This window comes from Notolabrus celidotus, chromosome 17 (assembly GCF_009762535.1).
Source record: "Notolabrus celidotus isolate fNotCel1 chromosome 17, fNotCel1.pri, whole genome shotgun sequence".
Taxonomy (NCBI): Eukaryota; Metazoa; Chordata; class Actinopteri; order Labriformes; family Labridae; genus Notolabrus; species Notolabrus celidotus.
This window is the reverse complement of record NC_048288.1, coordinates 22,412,985-22,430,841: the sequence shown is the minus strand read 5'-3', so window position 1 is coordinate 22,430,841 and position 17,857 is coordinate 22,412,985. Positions and strand designations below refer to the sequence as shown.

The 17,857-nt window shown below is 41.4% G+C and overlaps 1 protein-coding gene across 1 annotated transcript; it reads right to left on the bottom strand.

Annotated features, from left to right (window-relative positions):
- Nucleotides 1-493: 493 nt before the first annotated feature.
- emilin2b (elastin microfibril interfacer 2b) lies at nt 494-17,629 on the bottom strand. Its single transcript, XM_034706742.1, has 10 exons — nt 17,580-17,629; nt 17,292-17,417; nt 13,887-14,068; nt 12,731-13,761; nt 11,998-12,670; nt 2,740-2,949; nt 2,538-2,588; nt 2,405-2,458; nt 2,108-2,224; nt 494-1,012 (listed from the first exon to the last, which is right to left on the bottom strand). The coding sequence occupies exons 1-10, from the start codon at nt 17,627-17,629 to the stop codon at nt 681-683; spliced, it is 2,826 nt and encodes a 941-aa protein (XP_034562633.1). The 3' UTR covers nt 494-680.
- Between the last annotated feature and the right edge of the window lie 228 nt (nt 17,630-17,857).

The following is a 17,857-nucleotide window of genomic DNA, read 5'->3' as shown; positions in this document are numbered from 1 at the left end:
CTGTCAGCGGCTCTCCCCAAGACAACTTCGGCAGAACACTCAATTGAGGTGCTCCATCGTTGCTATCCTCCATTTTTGCAAGGCAACCGCCGCGCAGAATTGTGACGTGTGTCGCTATAAAGTGACGTAAAAGTATCAAATGCGTATCAAATCCGCCTTGGCCGTTCACATTGAGGTCGCATTGAAAAAAATCAGATCTATATCTGATTCAGGACCACATATGGGAGTGTGAAAAAAATATTAAGATTGGAAAAAAATCCAGATTTGAGTGTTCACACTGCCTCTAAAAAATCAGACCTGGTCACTTGACCCCAAAAAATTCAGATTTGGGCCACTTTTTCCTGCAGTGTGAACATAGCCTTAGTGTAGGTAAAGAGGCACTATGTTGATACAAGTACAAAGGCTGAAACCCAGATTTGTACAGAAGACAGCTACATGTAAAGCCAAACAGATAGATCATTAATATAATTCACAAAAATAATTGCATTGTAAACACACTATATATTAGTACTTAAAAAATCTATTTAGATACTGTGGATTTCATGTTGTTGTTCCTTTTCCTCCTGGTTAGTGTATCGACTGTCTCTCTGATATAATTACATTAATGTCTCATCATTAATGTACACTACGCTCCACTTATGGCTTATACGAGGCTTCAGTTGTCTTTGAAAGGAGCGGGGCTACCGTTTTGATGGACTCGGGTAAAGAAGCACGGCGCTGAAACTCGACAGGATCTCCGGGGAGGACGAGATGGCGAGCTTCCCGGAGGTCATGACGAGTCCTGCTCGGTCTCCTCTCTTCAGCGACAGAACCAGACTCAGAGACGTCGAGCTGCCGCAGTTACAGAGGTCCTGCGACGCCGGTGCTGCTTGTTCTGACAGAAAGCCTGAAGAGTCCAACTTCTGGATGCTGCGATTGGACACAGACAGGACAGCCTCCACGCTCTCGCCTCGTTGGGCTGTGAGCACGGCGGTCACCAGGTAGCGGCCGTCTGTGGGAGCTGTGAAGATACCTGAGAACACACGGAGGGGCTCATTATTAATAATCAATCAATTCAAATGTGCAACTATTATTTCCACTACGTTAAGCCAGACAAGATGTTGAATTTCTCCTTGCTTCCTTGAATTCATTCTCACACCAACATGAAATATAGATTTTATATATGATATATATAGAAGTAGCACCATGAACTTTTAGACTTAGATGCTGACTTAAGTTAATAAAAATGGATTTAGGAAGATTTCTACTGATATTTTTAATGGTCTGCTTTCATAGAGTACTGTGGTATGAATAATGGGAGGATAGGTATAGGAAGCAGGTTTGAGAGAATGAAAAGGGTTAAACCTTGCAGTAAACGTTCGTATTGAAAAGCACATAGTCACCCATTTCTTTCTGGTGAGTTTTTTTCTTTCTCAACGATGGCGGTCACCATGTTGGAAATGCTGACTCAACCTCATTTTGGTCAGCATAGACACAGGTAGAGATGAGGAGCTGAGACGGGCTTTTAGACTCTTGGCAAACAGCTCCTGTCAGTTAACGTTGCAGCGCCCCAATGAAGCACTTTATGCAAACTCTTGGCCTTTTTATTATCTTGTGAGATGCATAAAAAAATGAACCCACAGTGTGCACCAAAAAAATATTTTTTAACTAGGCTGTAAAACCTATTTATTTCTGCTGTGAAGTTTGACATTTTAACATGGTTTCTAATGGGGATTCTTTGGCTTCTAGAGACAGCCTCAAGTGGACACTCAAGGAACTGCAGTTTTTTAACTTCCGTGTCAGCTTCATTCTTCAACACCAAAGGTTGCTAATTCCTGTTTAGGTCAATATAAAAATCCTTTGGGCGAGGACAATATGTCCAAGCTGACTTTTATTTTCCCTTGACACAAACAGTGCTGTCCTGGAATTAAGAAAAAGTTTGCACACATCTATTGCTGAGAAAGCTGCTTAAAACTGCATGTTAAGATGCTGAAGTTGGCGTTTGGTGTCACAGCTAGAATCAATGAACTTAAGGATTCACCTTCTTTAACTTTTACATATGTTGTCATGTAACAGCTGATTAAAGCTTGGTTTGAAATTGAGCCTGCAGACCTGCAGTGACTGTTACCTGTCTGAGCATCATAGTGTCCTCCATCGTTGACGAGCACCTTGTTGAATCGAATGATTCCGATCTCTCCCGGGAATGGCAGAAGAGTCAGACCCGCTGAGAAGGATACCGTCTCACCTGAGCACAGGAAAAGACACATAGCATATTACCACACTTTGTATTAGCTGAATTAGGAGCTGTACTATTTTCAATATAGTAGCCTTTATTGGATAGGACCACTGGAGAGAGGTGGGGAATATGGGGAGTTGCGAGTCAGTTAACTGCTAGGCTAACCACGCCCTATAAAATATCTCTTACCTGGAGTTGTGGTAGGTCTCTGTGGTGATGGTTTGTGGGGGATTACCACGTCTGCTGAGGGAGAAAAAAGAGTTTACTCTATTTGTTAAAGACTCAGTTATAACGAAGCAAAAAACAAGGACTTCAAAGTTACCTGTGCTGAGAGTATTAGTTGTCAGCAAATCACTGGACTTGGATGGCGAAGCTGTTACATAAGATGAGACAATTGAAACCGCTGCAGAAAAGAGTGCATTTAGGTGTGTGTGTGTGTGTGTGTGTGTGTGTGTGTGTGTGTGTGTGTGTGTGTGTGTGTGTGTGTGTGTGTGTGTGTGTGTGTGTGTGTGTGTGTGTCTCACCTGGAGCTCCAGCAAAGCCCTGAACAGGCATCATACTCCCGTCTGTCCCCTTGGGCAACTTGGACGAGGTCATCTTGCCGGGAGGTCCCGCCTCTCCGGTCTCCATCACAGTGGGCTCCAGGAGGGAGGCGTCCAGGGGCCCGACGGGCACTGAGAGACTCTGACTTGAACTCTGAGCGGATCCTGAGTTGTCGACGGCGACCCGAACACCTGAAAATAACAGATAAAGTGGTGAGCGATGGGACTGAGGCTGCAGGTCTGACAGAGACAGATGCACAGCCAGATGGTTGGAGGTCAGATGTGTTAACAAACCAGCTGGTAACACAGTTCACCCCTGTAACTCTGTCAGATAGATCTCACAGAAAGCCTGTTAAAAACCTAAGAGCAGAAGAAGAAGTCTTGAGCTGCTGGTTGACTGGGATACAAAGGTATGAATTGAAATCTATAGTTATCTCCACTTTACAGTAAAAAAAAACTGTGACTGTACAATTCAAGTCATAAATCTCATCCTTGCTGACTCACTGGAATGACTTGCACATGTTCAAACTAATCATAAATACCATTAATGGTGACCTCAGTTCTTTTCTTGTTATAGCAAGTTGAAAAGTCAACTGTTAAAGTTCCACTAATGGACTATCACTTAGTGGTGATTTTGGCGCCCCCTTTGGATTAAGTGGTACCTTTTATCTATTTTTCAGATTCTATCAGGTTTGTTTACCCCTTGTCTAAATTAAGTACTTGTGGTACTGATAATTACCATTAATATATGAAAAAATCTAAATTAGTTTATTAGTCATTGGGCTGTGTCTCACTTTAAAAACAATCATCCTTTTCGGTGATTTCGTGAGCTCTCAGCTGGACGAGGGCTGTAATAATGGCCATACCTTGGATCTGTTTTTCACGTATCATACTCAAACACTCTCCTACCATTATTTTGGAGGTAGCTGCTTCAGCACCACTCTAAGATTTACCCAGACTGTTTGCATTTTATGACAGTCTTTTAGGGCTTGCTATCTTAAGGTATAACAATCAGCTGTTAAAAGCTAGGGTTGGTAGTCACGGAAAACTAGCATGAATTTGAATGCAGTATTTCCTCAGGAATACGTCTTACGTCTAACCCCTCCCCCCCTCCCCTCGGTGCTCCTCCAAAACGACGCCCCCGCTCACATGCAGGAGCACCGCTGATTCAAAAAGATATGATCGTGACTGATTCGTGACCGGTCCTCAGCACATCGTTTGTGTTTTGCACTACGTCAACTCATGTCTCACTCAGTGGTAAGAAAACACCAAAACATTATCATAGTGAAAGTTAAAAACACAAACAAACATGATATGTACGCGCAGGAGGCGGGCAGAACGGCAGGACGGGATTTGATTGGTTTCATATTTTGCATCATAACTCTGCTTCAGTTGATGAGAAACATGGTCTACTTTTTTCTGCTTTGTTCCAGACAATCACTGTCTCTCTCCATCTTTCATCCACCCTGGTGCTGTAGTTGTGACCACTAGCTTTAGTCACAATGGATACACTTTTACATGATAAGTAACGCCATCTAGTGTTGTGAACGAATATCGTCATTAGCCAAAATATAAGACACACATTGTCATATGATGAAACTTAAAAATGCGCTATCAAAATACAGATTTATGTTGCTCATGGTCTCTTTAGTGTTTGTAGCTCATAAAGAGACATCAGACTGTTTCTTAACATGTTTAAAAAAACTCCTCACAAGAGCTTTGCATAGGTCTATTGAAGATGGTTACATTTTGTCATGTATTGTCAAATATTTTTTATTTTATTTTTTATTGTAGTTCTTATTCTTATTCTTATTCTTATGCCTTGTACAAAGAGAGCACAGTTTACTAAAGTCAAATTCCTTGTGTGTTCAAGCATACTTGGCGAATAAAGATGATTCTGATTCTGATTCTGATATGCATATATGCATTATGAGGTGTTTAACAGGGATGACAAAATAAATTGTGAACCTCACAATAAAAGAGACCTACATTTTAACCTTAACTCACACATCCAAACACAGATGAGTTGTACGGGGGAAACACTCTTTACCAGGCCTTTAAATTCAACCAAATTACAATATCTTAAGTCATGTCTCAGAGTTAATGAAAAGGTTTTGAGTAAAAACAAAATTATGGGAGTTTACAACTGACACATGAGACTGTAATTTCCCTAAAGCAGGGATGGCAGTTGATTTTAAAGATCACTCTCAGCAGTATTTTATTTAGTTTTTAAGTACATAACTCGTCTGCAGCAACAATATTGACTTCTTTATAAAACTCATAAAAATAAAATGTAATTAAATTCTATGACTCATTTCCAGTTTCTCACTTTTAAAGATGTATGTTATTGTGTTTATGTTATTGGTAGGGTTTCCATTCACTCTCAATAACAGCCAAACACAGAGTGATTATCTGAGCCTGTTATTGTGGCAATAAACCGAGAAAATGACAGACCACTGCCCCATCAAGCATTAGACAGAGAGTATGTAGCTCTGAATTCCTGAGACGGACCCTGGAGTGTATCAACGCATCAGCCCGCCTGGCTGGGGGGCAAACTGTCACTGTTTCCACAACGAGACAACAGCTCTTCTGTTTCTGTTTCAAGTGGAACAAGGGACATTAAAGGCATACCTGAAGCATACCAAGGCATGGCCACATGTTCAATCGCCAGACAGCTTGTCCCCTCACCCTGGGGAAAAGGGTAATTTGGTATAAAAGGCAGAGTAGTCTGCTTGTTAAGCCCACCATGTGTAGAGCAACCGGTGTGTGACCGTAAAACAGCACAGGGGGGTAAAAGTCTGCACATGTGCTTATGTTTCACTGGTCTGCGTTTGTTAGTCTTCTTGCTCCTCATATAAATTGAGGTATTTGCTGAAGCCTTTGATGGAGGGCATTCAAAACGGATTTTAGAACTGGTAGCATGAGGACAAACAGGAAAATGGATGTTTGCGAGCAGAGATGTGCAGATGCCACCTTTTTCTACCTGACATAACGAGAACCCCATCTGAAAGAGAGGCAATAAAATACATAGAAAATGAGCATTGTTTGGAAAAAAACAGGTTACTACTTTTCCAGCTTTCACTAACATAACACTCGAAATTATCAACCTGTTCACTACCTGTGATATGTGTAAGTTCTAACTGTGCAATATACATTATCTGCCATGAGATATACACGATTTTCCAAGCTAATTACATTATTGACAATGTTTCACTTGCATAAATGTGTGCTATGTTAGTGTAGATGTACACTCAATGTGAAGCATTTCTCAATTTAATTGTAGAATGTATAATAAAGGCTTTTTATTATCACCTGATCATTTTTCCGAAACCAGTTGATTTTTTTCAGGGATACAATAAAACTAAGCTATTCGATTGTTGCATTAATTAGCATACTTGGCCATTTCCATACAACATTTAAAGCTAGGGTTAGTAGTCACGGAAAACTAGCATGAATTTGAATCTAACATGCCCTCAGGACTCGGTCTAAACCCTCCCCCCCTCCCCTTGGAGCTCCTCCAAAACAACGCCCCGACTCACATGCACGAGCGCCGCTGATTTGCGACCATATGATCGTGACTGATTCAAAACCGGTCCTCAGCACATAATTTGTGTTTTGCACTATGTCAACTCATGTCTCACTCAGCGGTAAGAAAACACCAAAACATTATCATAGTGAAATTTAAAAACACAAACAAACATGAAATGTACGCGCAGGAGGCGGGCAGAACGGCAGGACGGGATTTGATTAGTTTCATAATTTGGCTCCTGATGGCAGGGATTGGTTGGTGTTTTCCCAGGTTTACTCCGGCTGTAGATAGCGGCTTATTTTCGCTCTTTTTAAGAACACATTCTGTATTGATTGCCATCAGGACATAAAAGTTATTTTAACCGGTTCAACAAAAAGTGTATCAAAATCTGACTACCAACCCCAGCTTTAAGGCATCATCAGAGGCCTGTACTGATAATGGTATCAGCATCAAATCTGAGTATCTGTTTGGGAACAGCTTTATATACAAGAGTGTTTCAGAGCTGAGGTCTGAACAAATGAAGCTGGAGTTGACAGAAAAATAATTGCATCCTGACCCTGCTGGTTCTAGGATACAAAAGCCCAGTGTGTCTAAAGAATGGCAATTTCCCACATTACACATCTCATAATAATGACTGCATAGCAATTCAGCAGTGTTGACTTTATGAGTCACTTTTAGCGAACACAAACTGTGCTCTCCAGACTGTGATTTAAGGACCAATAAATCCAGGCTCAATATTAAAGTGAAAAAAAAAGATGGTCACATTTCTTATGTCAGATAATGTAACACCCACTCTGTCAGGATAGCACTGCATAAATAGAGCAGCCACAGTCCCTGCACCCACCTTACAGACTTTCAATGTTCTCGAGGGCTTTCTGTCAGGCCCCGTCTTGTCTTTGGTGCACAGGGTTATCGTGTTTGACCACTGACTCCAGCATGTCACCTTAAGAGTTACCTTATCTCTGTAGGTCACTGACCCTCCAGTTCAACCACTGAGTCCTATCAGAAGCAGGAAAGCATGCTAACTTATCTCAAAACATCCCAATAATAGAGCTCTACTACGACGTGCTTATAAGACACCTTCAAAACATAGTGAGAAGAATGTGCTTCAATATTTAACACTCACACACTAACACATTGAGAAACAGACATATTGTGTAGAGTTAACCAACTTAGAAAATAGTCACAATGCCATTTTTTAAAACTTTTTTCAAGGTAATACATTTTTTCTTTTGTTAAAAAAAAAAGTGGTAAGTGGTCGTGGACTTGAACTCAAGCTAGTGCTAAAGACAATGAGATGCGATTCAAACCTTGCGTTTAATATTTTACTGATAACCTTTTGAAGAAGTTTATCTTTACAAAGAGTTGTTATGTAAAGGAGAACGATTCATGTATACAGCTTTGAAAAGTTTGAAAACAGCTAACTCACTTTTAAAAAATTAAGAAAATGTTTCAAAAAACAGTTTTTCTAATACCAGCTTTTTTTATTATCAAGCAACTGAGGTTGGGTGGCTTTGACTAAGTCAAAATGACTTTACTAATCAGAGGTATCTTGAAAATGTAACTTTATTAAATAACTATATAAAAAATAGTTTTGAAAATGTATAAAAACAGAGTTATCTGTTTTTACAAATGAACTCTATAGTCCCTCATATTTGATGGTTATAGTGCTTTCAAAGCAATGGATTCTAATCAGCATACTTGTGAGATACATTAATATTAAACTTTTATGTTTTGATTCACACCAAAATGAACATTTCCATTTAGGGTAATGTTAGAAAAATTGAACAGGACTTCTGCAGGACAGTTTATGTTTGCATTTCTCCTCCTTAGAGCTTTGCTTTTGCCACATTTTGAACATAAATGATGCAAAAGTCCCAACTTTTAACATTGTGGCTGTTTTCACTCCTACTTATGGTTAAAGTGACTTTGTATTGATCAGCAGCTTAGAGACACACACACCAGCTCTGGGGCCATTGCCTGGATTGCAGGACAGGATCTTGACCCACAACTATCAGAGATTTTTCAAGGCACAGTGGCTTCTCAAGTGGGTCTCACAACAGGCCCGGTAACTGTCATTGACTTTCAGGACCAGCTTGAGATGGAAACCAAGATTTTTGCCACAGTGTCAACAGGCAGAAGTGAAATTTGTCATACTCCTAATTGTGGATTGATTTAAAATGATGTGCGTGATCAGGTTGCCCCTGGCGTTGTTTCCAATTAATCAGTGGATTTTATCCTTTTCCAGTGAATCCTCCTCTAGAAGGTTTGTCTTTAATTTAGTTCAGAACCACTTTTTTTTTTAAACTACTGAGTATCCTTACCAAATTATATTCATCGACACTTCTACTGATTTAAACTCTGAACTGATAATAAAGTGTGAAATCTACAATCATTTATTGCTGGATAAGAGACAATGTTAGCTTCATAGCAAGGCCAATGTTTCATCTCAAACCAGCAATAATCAGTGTTATTTGATTTTTGGTGATTTTTTTAAAAGGCTGGTGACTGGAGTCTATGTAATTATAAAAGTGGAACCAACTCTTTGTTGAAAAAAATGAACGTTTTCTAGTCAAGAAGAGACTTTTAAAGTGTCTTCTTTCTTTCTAGCAGCTGCAGCTGTATACACATGTTCACTGAAAACGATGTGCTTGACTGATGAATGAAGACATGGGTGGTAAAGCTGAGGGTCAGTGGCTTTTGTATTTCTTTCATGCTGTGTCAACAAGTCATAATAAACTCAAGTGTGAAAGTCACGATCAGTGTGACACCTTGTCTCCCTCCCCTCTCCCTTCCTGACCCCCTGGTTCATGGTTTACACCACAATGACATCATGGTACACACTTTGACATATGGCCCCTGGGACCCTGCTGCAGCTTTTAGTGTCTGCACTGTTTGTTTCAACAGAAAAGGAACTCAGCTGTGGAAGTTAAAGAATATGAGACAGCTTCGTCAGACTTGAAGAGAAAGAACAAAATAAAGTCCTGAAGAGGGTGTGAGGAAAATGGGCGATACCGATTCAGTAGCACCTAATCTAAACACACTGACGCTCTTGGCTCGGAAATCAAGACGCCCAAGAGTTGTGTCTCTGTGAGTGGATCCTTGATAAGCTGTGTGGAGATCTCTCTGTAATGGACTCCTCCAAGCTGCATTTTCAAGTCTCTGTAGATAAGTGAGGAGGGGAACAATGGGATGAGGCAGCTGGGAAAGTGAAGGAAAACACGAGGCTCAAGTTTTTGCTTTGCAAGCTGAAAAAAAAGCCCCTGGTAACAACACTGGGCGCATGAGTGGAACTTGTGCAAAATGGGCTCCCACTTGCAAAACTTCCCACTGACAGAATGATGAATTAAATGCAACTTTATGACACCAACCATGGGGTGGAGTGGCAACATGTCCTCGTCATCACATATCCAGTAATAACCCCCCCACCCCCCCCCCCAAAAAAATGGCATGTCAAGGCTACAGAGACAAATCAGAAGTAGAAACTGAAACATGTCTCAATGTCAATCTGGTTTTGGACTAGAACCAGAACAAGACCAAGGACTGTTTTCTTTCACCTCACCTCCCTTGAGATTTTGAACTGGATCATATGCTACATCACCTGCTCCATAAACCAGTGATTGAGAGCTAACTGGTCCCACAGGAAGACACTTGGCTTGTAAACATGCTGGGTGTGATTCGAGGTCACGTTTACAGCAGTGAGAGCCAGAAAAGTCCAGCAGGGTCTCATAGGCACCATTACAGAGTGGACTCATACAAGAAGTATGCAACATATGCTGCGATATAAAATCAGCACAGGCAAGTCCATATACAAAGATATCCAGCATGATCACCTTCATGTTTCTACTTTTTGTATTGCTATAGAAGCCCAGAGTGGACAAGCATCAATATACTTTATATTTACTCTGTTTTTCTCTGATGAAGAGTCATTTCTGGTTGTTTTCTCAGGTTCTTGTCTTACTTATCTCATTATTTCAAGAATAATATGCTTGTTTTTCCAGTGAAAGCAATTTAATATCCATTGTTGATCTGGGTTAAATCTCTGGTTTCCTCATTATAACAGATTAATTTAAGACCTGCTCACTGCGATTGGTCCGACTCAGCATGCAGGGTAAGGTTAACATATTTCTATGTTTGTTTTGTGTTGACCTGAAGTCCAGATCTCAAGAAAACATCTGAATGGAACCCATTACCATCTGAGTAAATAAAATGCATGGGTGCATGCCTGCCTGGGGCTCCTGTAGTTTTTGGACAAACACATAAAAACACACTTGGATGCACAAAAAAAAGCCAAGTGAGCAATATTTTTTAAAGCCAAGGTATTGCTCAACACAAGTGGCCTCTATTAGCTCAAGCATGTGTCTCCAATCAGCCCTGCCTCCTTTAACTGAGAACATGGTTAAATGAAAATCCAACTTCCTCCCACTTACACACTGAAACACGCTCCAATAATGAAAGCTCTCCAATAACACAGCCAGGGTGTGATACACACACGGACTCTGGTCCAAGCAATGATCTAAAAATGTCGGGAAATATTACAGCTATTCAACTGATCTCAAGCTTCTACTATTGAAGTTTTCCAGGATAGTAAATTAGATTTAGCTTGGCACAAACCTGGAAGAGTCAGAGTGAACTGAGATTGTGAAACTTTTACTGACTAGCTTTCACTTTGACCACAAGTGAACCTAGAAGGATATGAAAAAATACAATCGCAAAGACAGACAGAGAAGCTAAGTGCCTGCCAGCAATACCTTCAGCTAATGTATGAAACATGGGTGTAGTCTCTGTGATGTCACCCCATTGGGGAATCTGAAGCTCAAAGATGGCAGACGCCATGTTGGAAATGCTGACTCACCCTTACTGTCAGTCAGCCTAGTCAGGGTTGCTGCTCACTATTTAACATTAAATGTAAGACTTTTTGAGAACAAAACAGAAAATGTTAAAAACATGTATGCACAGAGGAACAAACAGCAATTTGATAGATGGGGTATCTTAAAGCTAGGGTTGGTAGTCATGGAAAACTAGTATGAATTTGAATGTGGCATTTCCTCACGACTCCATCTGCTGTCGAGCCATTGTGACGTAAAGAGGCGGGCCTCCTAGCCAACAGCTTCAGTGTTTCCACCTGTCAATCAAGTCAGCTGTGCCTCTCATTGGAAGACTTGTAATCTCAATATCTTCGAAATTGCAGCGTTAGAAAAAAATTCACCCCCCATACAATGTGTGCCGATCGAGAAATAAGCTATCCAGACTACACTCGTCTTTTGTACCAGGCTGTAAACATGTTTATTTCTGCTGTAAAGATCGTCTTTTTTGAATTGGTGTGTATGTGGTTTCTGGTACTTCCGGAGCCAGCCTCAAGCGGATCCTCGATGAACTGCAGTTTTTAGCACTTCAGCATTGGACTCATATTTTTAGACCGGAGGTTGCCGCTTGCTCTGAACATGTTAAACTCGAACAAGCATTTTAACATAGGGCTTAATGGGGATTCCTCTGCTTTTTGAAAGAGCCTCAAGTGGTCACTCAAGGAACTTCAGATTTTTGCATATCCACATTGGCTTCATGTTACAACAGTAGAATTTGCAGCTTGGTACTGACTGGAGCAAGAGCATGTTAGACGAATTGTTTAAATGGTTTTATCCCAGTGAAAAACTGTCATCGCTCACACTTGTGGGCAATTACAAGGGTCAAATGATGTGTTTGCAGCTTACCTGTCTTTCCAGGATTGCCGTCTATTAGCTCCTGAAGGCCTCTGGCAACATTAGAGATGTGGTTCTGGAGGTTCTGGCTAGTTCCCCTCAATCCCCCAATGTCTCGTGCATGACCTCGAACTGTAGCATTCAGCTGGGTCACACAAGTCCAGAGCCCGGTGACATGTTTATTCAGACCCTCTTTGATCCTCTGAAGGCTACCGGAGATAGGATCCAGCTTCCCGCATAAACCCTCCACGCTGACAATTCGACTGTCCATGTGAGCGATCTCCTTCCCGATGTCTTCTGTCTGTCCCCGGCAGTTATCGGCCCCGGCTTTCACCTCCCTCGCCAGCTCGTCCAGACGGTTTCTTAGTTCATGGTTATTAGTCTTGTGGAGTTCCATAAGTTCCTTGGCCTCCTGCTCAGCCCCAGATTGAACCTGGCCCCAGGTGGAGTTGAGGCTTTGGACAGTCTGAGTCTGCTGATGGACTACATCTGACAGCGAGTCCTCCAACTTGCCCATGTGTCCTTTCAGACCATTCAACACACCATGAACGTTCTCAATGTTGGTGCTGCAGTTGAGGAGCTGTCCCTCCATGGCTCCAAGGCCATTCAGCTGGACTCCTAGTCTCGTCTCCAAAGCCTCCACAGCAGTTCTGCAGCTCTGGATATCATGCTGGTCACTTTTAGCCTTGCACTCCTTTGAACATAGCTGATGTAAGACGTCAAAGCGAGACTCAAGAGTATGAACAGTACCCCTTAGAGATTTAATGTCTCCTTGTAGATCATCTTGACTCTCTGGAGGTCCACCAGCTGAGGAATCCTTGCTTGTATCTATCAACAGGGTGGTGAATCTGTCTTCCACGGAGGCCAGCTTGTCTTCCAGATTTTCCTTCAGCTGTTCTAAAGCCTCTACCTGTTCTTTCTTTAGCTTCTCCTCCACTGAAAGACATCGAGCAACTGCTGTCTTCTCGGATGAGTTCAGATGGATCTCGAGGTTCCCCATATGAGCCAGAACAGAGCCACAGTCCCGATTAACTGGATCAACAAACTTGGTCTTGAGGTCCTGGATCTCGCTGCGGAGGTCAGTTTCCTTTGAGTCCATGAGCTCGGCCAGGCTGAGGTAGTTGGCTTCTTGTCCCTCGCACTGCTCCCGAACTGACATGATCTTATAATCACACGAGTTCTTCAAGTCCCCCAGTTTGATTTCCATGCCCTCCATGAGCTCCTCTCTCACGGCACGGATCTTCTCGTCCAGGTAGGCTCTCAGATCTGGATCACCGGTTTGCGGGGGAGTTAGCGTGGGCAGGTGGTTCTGAGCAGCCTCCATTAACAGATGAATTTGTCCATCATGGCGGCTAACACGACCCAGCAGGTCATCTAGGGTGTTTCTCTTAGTCTCCAGATCATGTGACACCTGGCTGATCTTGCTCATGACGTCATCAATGGCTATTGGATCATGCTTAAAAGAGAAGTCCTGCACTTGGACGGTTTGGGCCTCTTGCCCTCTTGCACTGGCTGGCTGTTTGTAGTTATTCATTAGTGTAACAAACATTTTACTGGCATCCTCTTGGAAATCCAGTCTTATGTTTGACGACATGTCTGTCATTCTTGCCTGCATGTCGAGGACCATCTGGGACAGTCGCTGAACCTCCTCCTCCAGGTGTTGTGCATTTTGAGCTCCTCCATGACCCCCATGTGGCCTGGGACCTGTCTGACCCCCAAACTGCCTCTCCCCTCCCCATGGATGGCTTCTCTGGCTGTGTGATCGCTGTGACGGAGCTATAGGGGAAAATAAAACAAAGGGTTGGGTAAAAAGAATTGGAATGCTTGTTTTCTGACATTTTTCCAGCAGTTACATACTGTTGATTATTTTTCTCATATTTTCTTTCTATTCTGTCTTTTACCTTGTGGGACTGGGATATGTCCAGAAGCAGATGTATCATGAGGCAAATGCTCTGCTTGGAGTAGCCTCATGTCTTTCACCTCCTTGCAGTCATGCCCCTGGTATGCCGGGCAGCACCTCCACTCCAGCTCTGTGACAGTCTTGTACGCGATCTTATACATAGGTCTGAAGTGTGTGCGATATCTGGAAGCATTCAACACATGAGGACATGAAAACTTTGTCTTAAAGAAACCATGGATGCTTTACATTGTTATGTTTATGACACGACATATATATATACACATTTGAAAGTGACTCTATGGATAGTCATAAGAGACTTTCACAACTCTTCCTTGAAACTTGCAATCCCAGGACAATAAATAATTTGTCTCTTGTGACTCGAACACCAGTTAGAGTTGCAATTAATTAATTGTAGACTTGGCGAGACACAGCATGAGATGTTCCGCCCTCTGCTTCCTCTCATGAGGACAGTATTGGCCCACACAGCCCTGGCACCCAGAGATTAACTACATCTTTCAGTGTTTGTTGCTCAATAAACACTGAAGCAAAACAAAGCCAGAGCATAGTCAGTCTGTGTTTACCATCAATGAAGATTCAACACAGATGCCTGAATAAAACAGCTTCATACATTTTAGTCTTTTAGAATCTTCTCAGAGTGCATCACATTTTTTTGAAGGGCTGAGTTTGGAAATGCTCCAAAGAAAAGGCCAGTTAATGCACACTAAGAAGGAACATTATGAAAAAGCATTGTGTTTTTATATCGCCATCTTTGAGAAAGAATGAAATGTACAATTCAAATTAAATGTTTCTAGAGTATGACAACACAGCTGTGATGGATATATACAAGGATGCAGGGGGTTGGAAAAGGAACTTCATACTAAAAAAAACATTTAAAACAGCTCCTTCTGAAACTTAAATCTCCAGCAGGGGTATGTCCCGAAAGTTTGCCTGGGGTGGCACAACCTCACTTGAAATCTGATTGGCCACCCAAAATCCAAACTTACATTAAAATAAAATGTTTTTGGAATGTGTTGCAGCTAAAGAGACTGTTGGTGAGTTCAATTTACCTTGGAGTTTGGATGTTGGAGCTGGGAGCAATGTCAGATTTAAGTTGAACAAAGTCCAGTTAACCCTCCTGTTATGTTTGTTTCTTAAGGACAGCAATAATTTTCCTGGGTCAACTTGACCCGGGGAGAGCCCCCAAAAATCCCAATGTGTGTGTACGTGTGTGATTGGGGTGTAACATCAGTCACACAGTTGCAAAGAAACATTTAGTATTTGACACTTCTGACCCTTATTAGCCTCCCCTTTACTGCTGGGTCAAATTGACCCACAAACAGTATCTACTGTATGTAATATAAACATGCAGGGGGGGTTTGCAAATATGTGAAATGAACCATTTTCATTTTATATGTTCATTACACTAATTAAGCCAAGCAGAAGAAGTTTCATACTGAAAAAAATACTTTTAACATTTTTTCCCCCAGATTTTTGAACTAGGTCAATTTGACCCGCAACATAACATGAGGGTTAAGAGTGGAAACAACTTGAAATATTTTTTAACCATTAGCTTCTATTGTTGTTAGAATTGTTAGCCAATTCCAGGCGATAACAATAAACTACCTGACGGTTTGTGGACCAAAGCAACATGACAATATGTCCACAGATACAGTAGAACTTGCACACTATCAGTGTGATCGATTTAATTACATAAAACAAGACCGAAGTGCAAAGAAACACCTTTAAAAGGACTTTTTTATTTTTGTTGATGCAGAGAGGCCATCTTGGAATTTGAGTTGAAATCACTTAAGTTGATCTAAATTTCTTTGTGAAAATCCTGACTTCAGGGGACGTTCCAGGTGACGTATCTGATGGGCTTGGACACAGAATTTCCAACTCCCAAGATCAAATGCGAAGCCAAACATTATTAGTCGCCATATAAATGCTGACTCCAACTAACTTCCGATTACTCTAGAAATCGGCGAAGAGGTGGGGCTGCGGCAGGCTTTAAGCATCCTGGAAAACAACTACACCACGCTCATCTGCCAGTCAAGTCAGCCATGCCCCTATTTATGCCTCATTATGAAAAGTCACAACCTTAACACCTTTAAAATGAGTAAGTTACAAAGTAATTCAATCCGCCTACAATGTTACGATCGAGAAATGACAGACCAAAACATTTATCTTGTACCACATTTTAGCATGTTAAATTTGCTTTAAATAAGGGCATTTTAACATGGGTGTTATTGGGGTCTCCATGGTGTTTTGAAGCCAGCCTCAAGTGGACACTTGAGGTAATGCAGTTTTAAGCAACATTTTTGAACATCAGGGCTGGCTGCTGATTGGTTGCAACAAGTTACTAGAAGTTATTTTTGCAACATTGTCTTTTATAAATTGTAAAAAATTACTTATTAGAGTTTTTTTTTATTTCACAGACGAGTAGAAGGAATGAGCCCATCAAAGATTTCCAGCAAAGTCCTTGACACTGTTGAACAGTGAACCATACATGAAGTGGCTAAGATTGATAGGTGCCGCAGAGACTAAGTGGGCTTGTGTTTGTGACGCGTCTTGCCATAAATCAAAATCAATCAAAGTCCAAGGAAAGTTTTCTATTTATTAACAAAACACTCAAAATAATTAAATCCAAAACAAGATCAACATAAAAGATAATAATGACGATGAAGGTTGGGTGGCGGGTGTGTACCTCCCGCCACAAAACTGAACAGGTACTTAAAAGGTAAACCACACCCATGTACCCAAAACCGGAAATTAAGTAAACCATAAAAAGAAAATAATCATGATTAACAAATTAGACATGAAAATCAACATTATGGCCCCTACAATACATTCATTGGCAACATTTTGGTACTGATAGTTTGCCAATACATTTATTTTTAACTGTTCCACACCTGCCTGCTGGAGCTGCATGTTTGAAGTATTTTTAAAATGTGACATTGGACACAAATCTTCAGTTTTGGTCCTTAAAGAATAAGCATGGAAGATATCACCTCTCTGTTGTGTAACTTAAGTGACAAAATATGTTCATACGGGCATATTACGTCCCTATCCCTATAATACTTAAATGATAGAAGTTCAAGTGATCAGTAGAGACAGAATGGTATAAAATACATTACATTAATTTGTGTGTCAGTGAGTTCACACATTGTCTACTTTATGCCACCCTTGCATGAGTCAGTGCTCGGGCTGGGCCACCGTCAAAAAAGTCTGGACACACCTCTGATGTGCCCTGGATCCATCAAGTCAATGCTACTTGGATACATTTTCTTATTGTTGTTGTTTTAGTATGATAATAAAAGTATTGGTATTGTTTTATATGGTTCAAAATATGAAACAGGAATAAATAAACTCTACCCTTCACCATCAACCTGGACTGAGGGGAACTTACATGACTTCTGTCGCACAGTTTGGCAGCTCCGGTGGACACGGCAAAGCCTCTGGCTGCACGAAACTCTCCGTGCCTCCCACGACGGCGCAGGTTACGTTCTTATGCACAACGTAGGCGCACCAGTTTCTGCAGAAAATGTGGTTATTTACTCCAGACGAGGAAAGCTTCAGTGCGCACTTTTACGCAATGAGATAAGTCACATTTACGCACAGTAAGTAATTCCAAAGACATCCAAATATGGGCATTTTAATTAAAATTTCATGATGTTTAAAGACATCCTTTACTCACTTATTCCTCTGTCTCGTGTCGGAGCCTGAATATGCGTCGCCTCGGAACATACTATAATATTGGAAAGGTGACCCAGTGATGAACGGAAAAGTTACTAAGAAGTGAAGAAGTTGCAGTCCGCATAGTGAGCGCGTCATGGTTGAAGTTTGAATTGATAATATCCCCCTGTGTCGGTCAGGTTGTGATCAGCAGTGAGGCTCTGTGATCTGTCTGCCAGTGAAGGCTTTTTGATGCTGAGCAGACCTAAACTTGCTCCCTTCAACGTCCTGACTGTGACG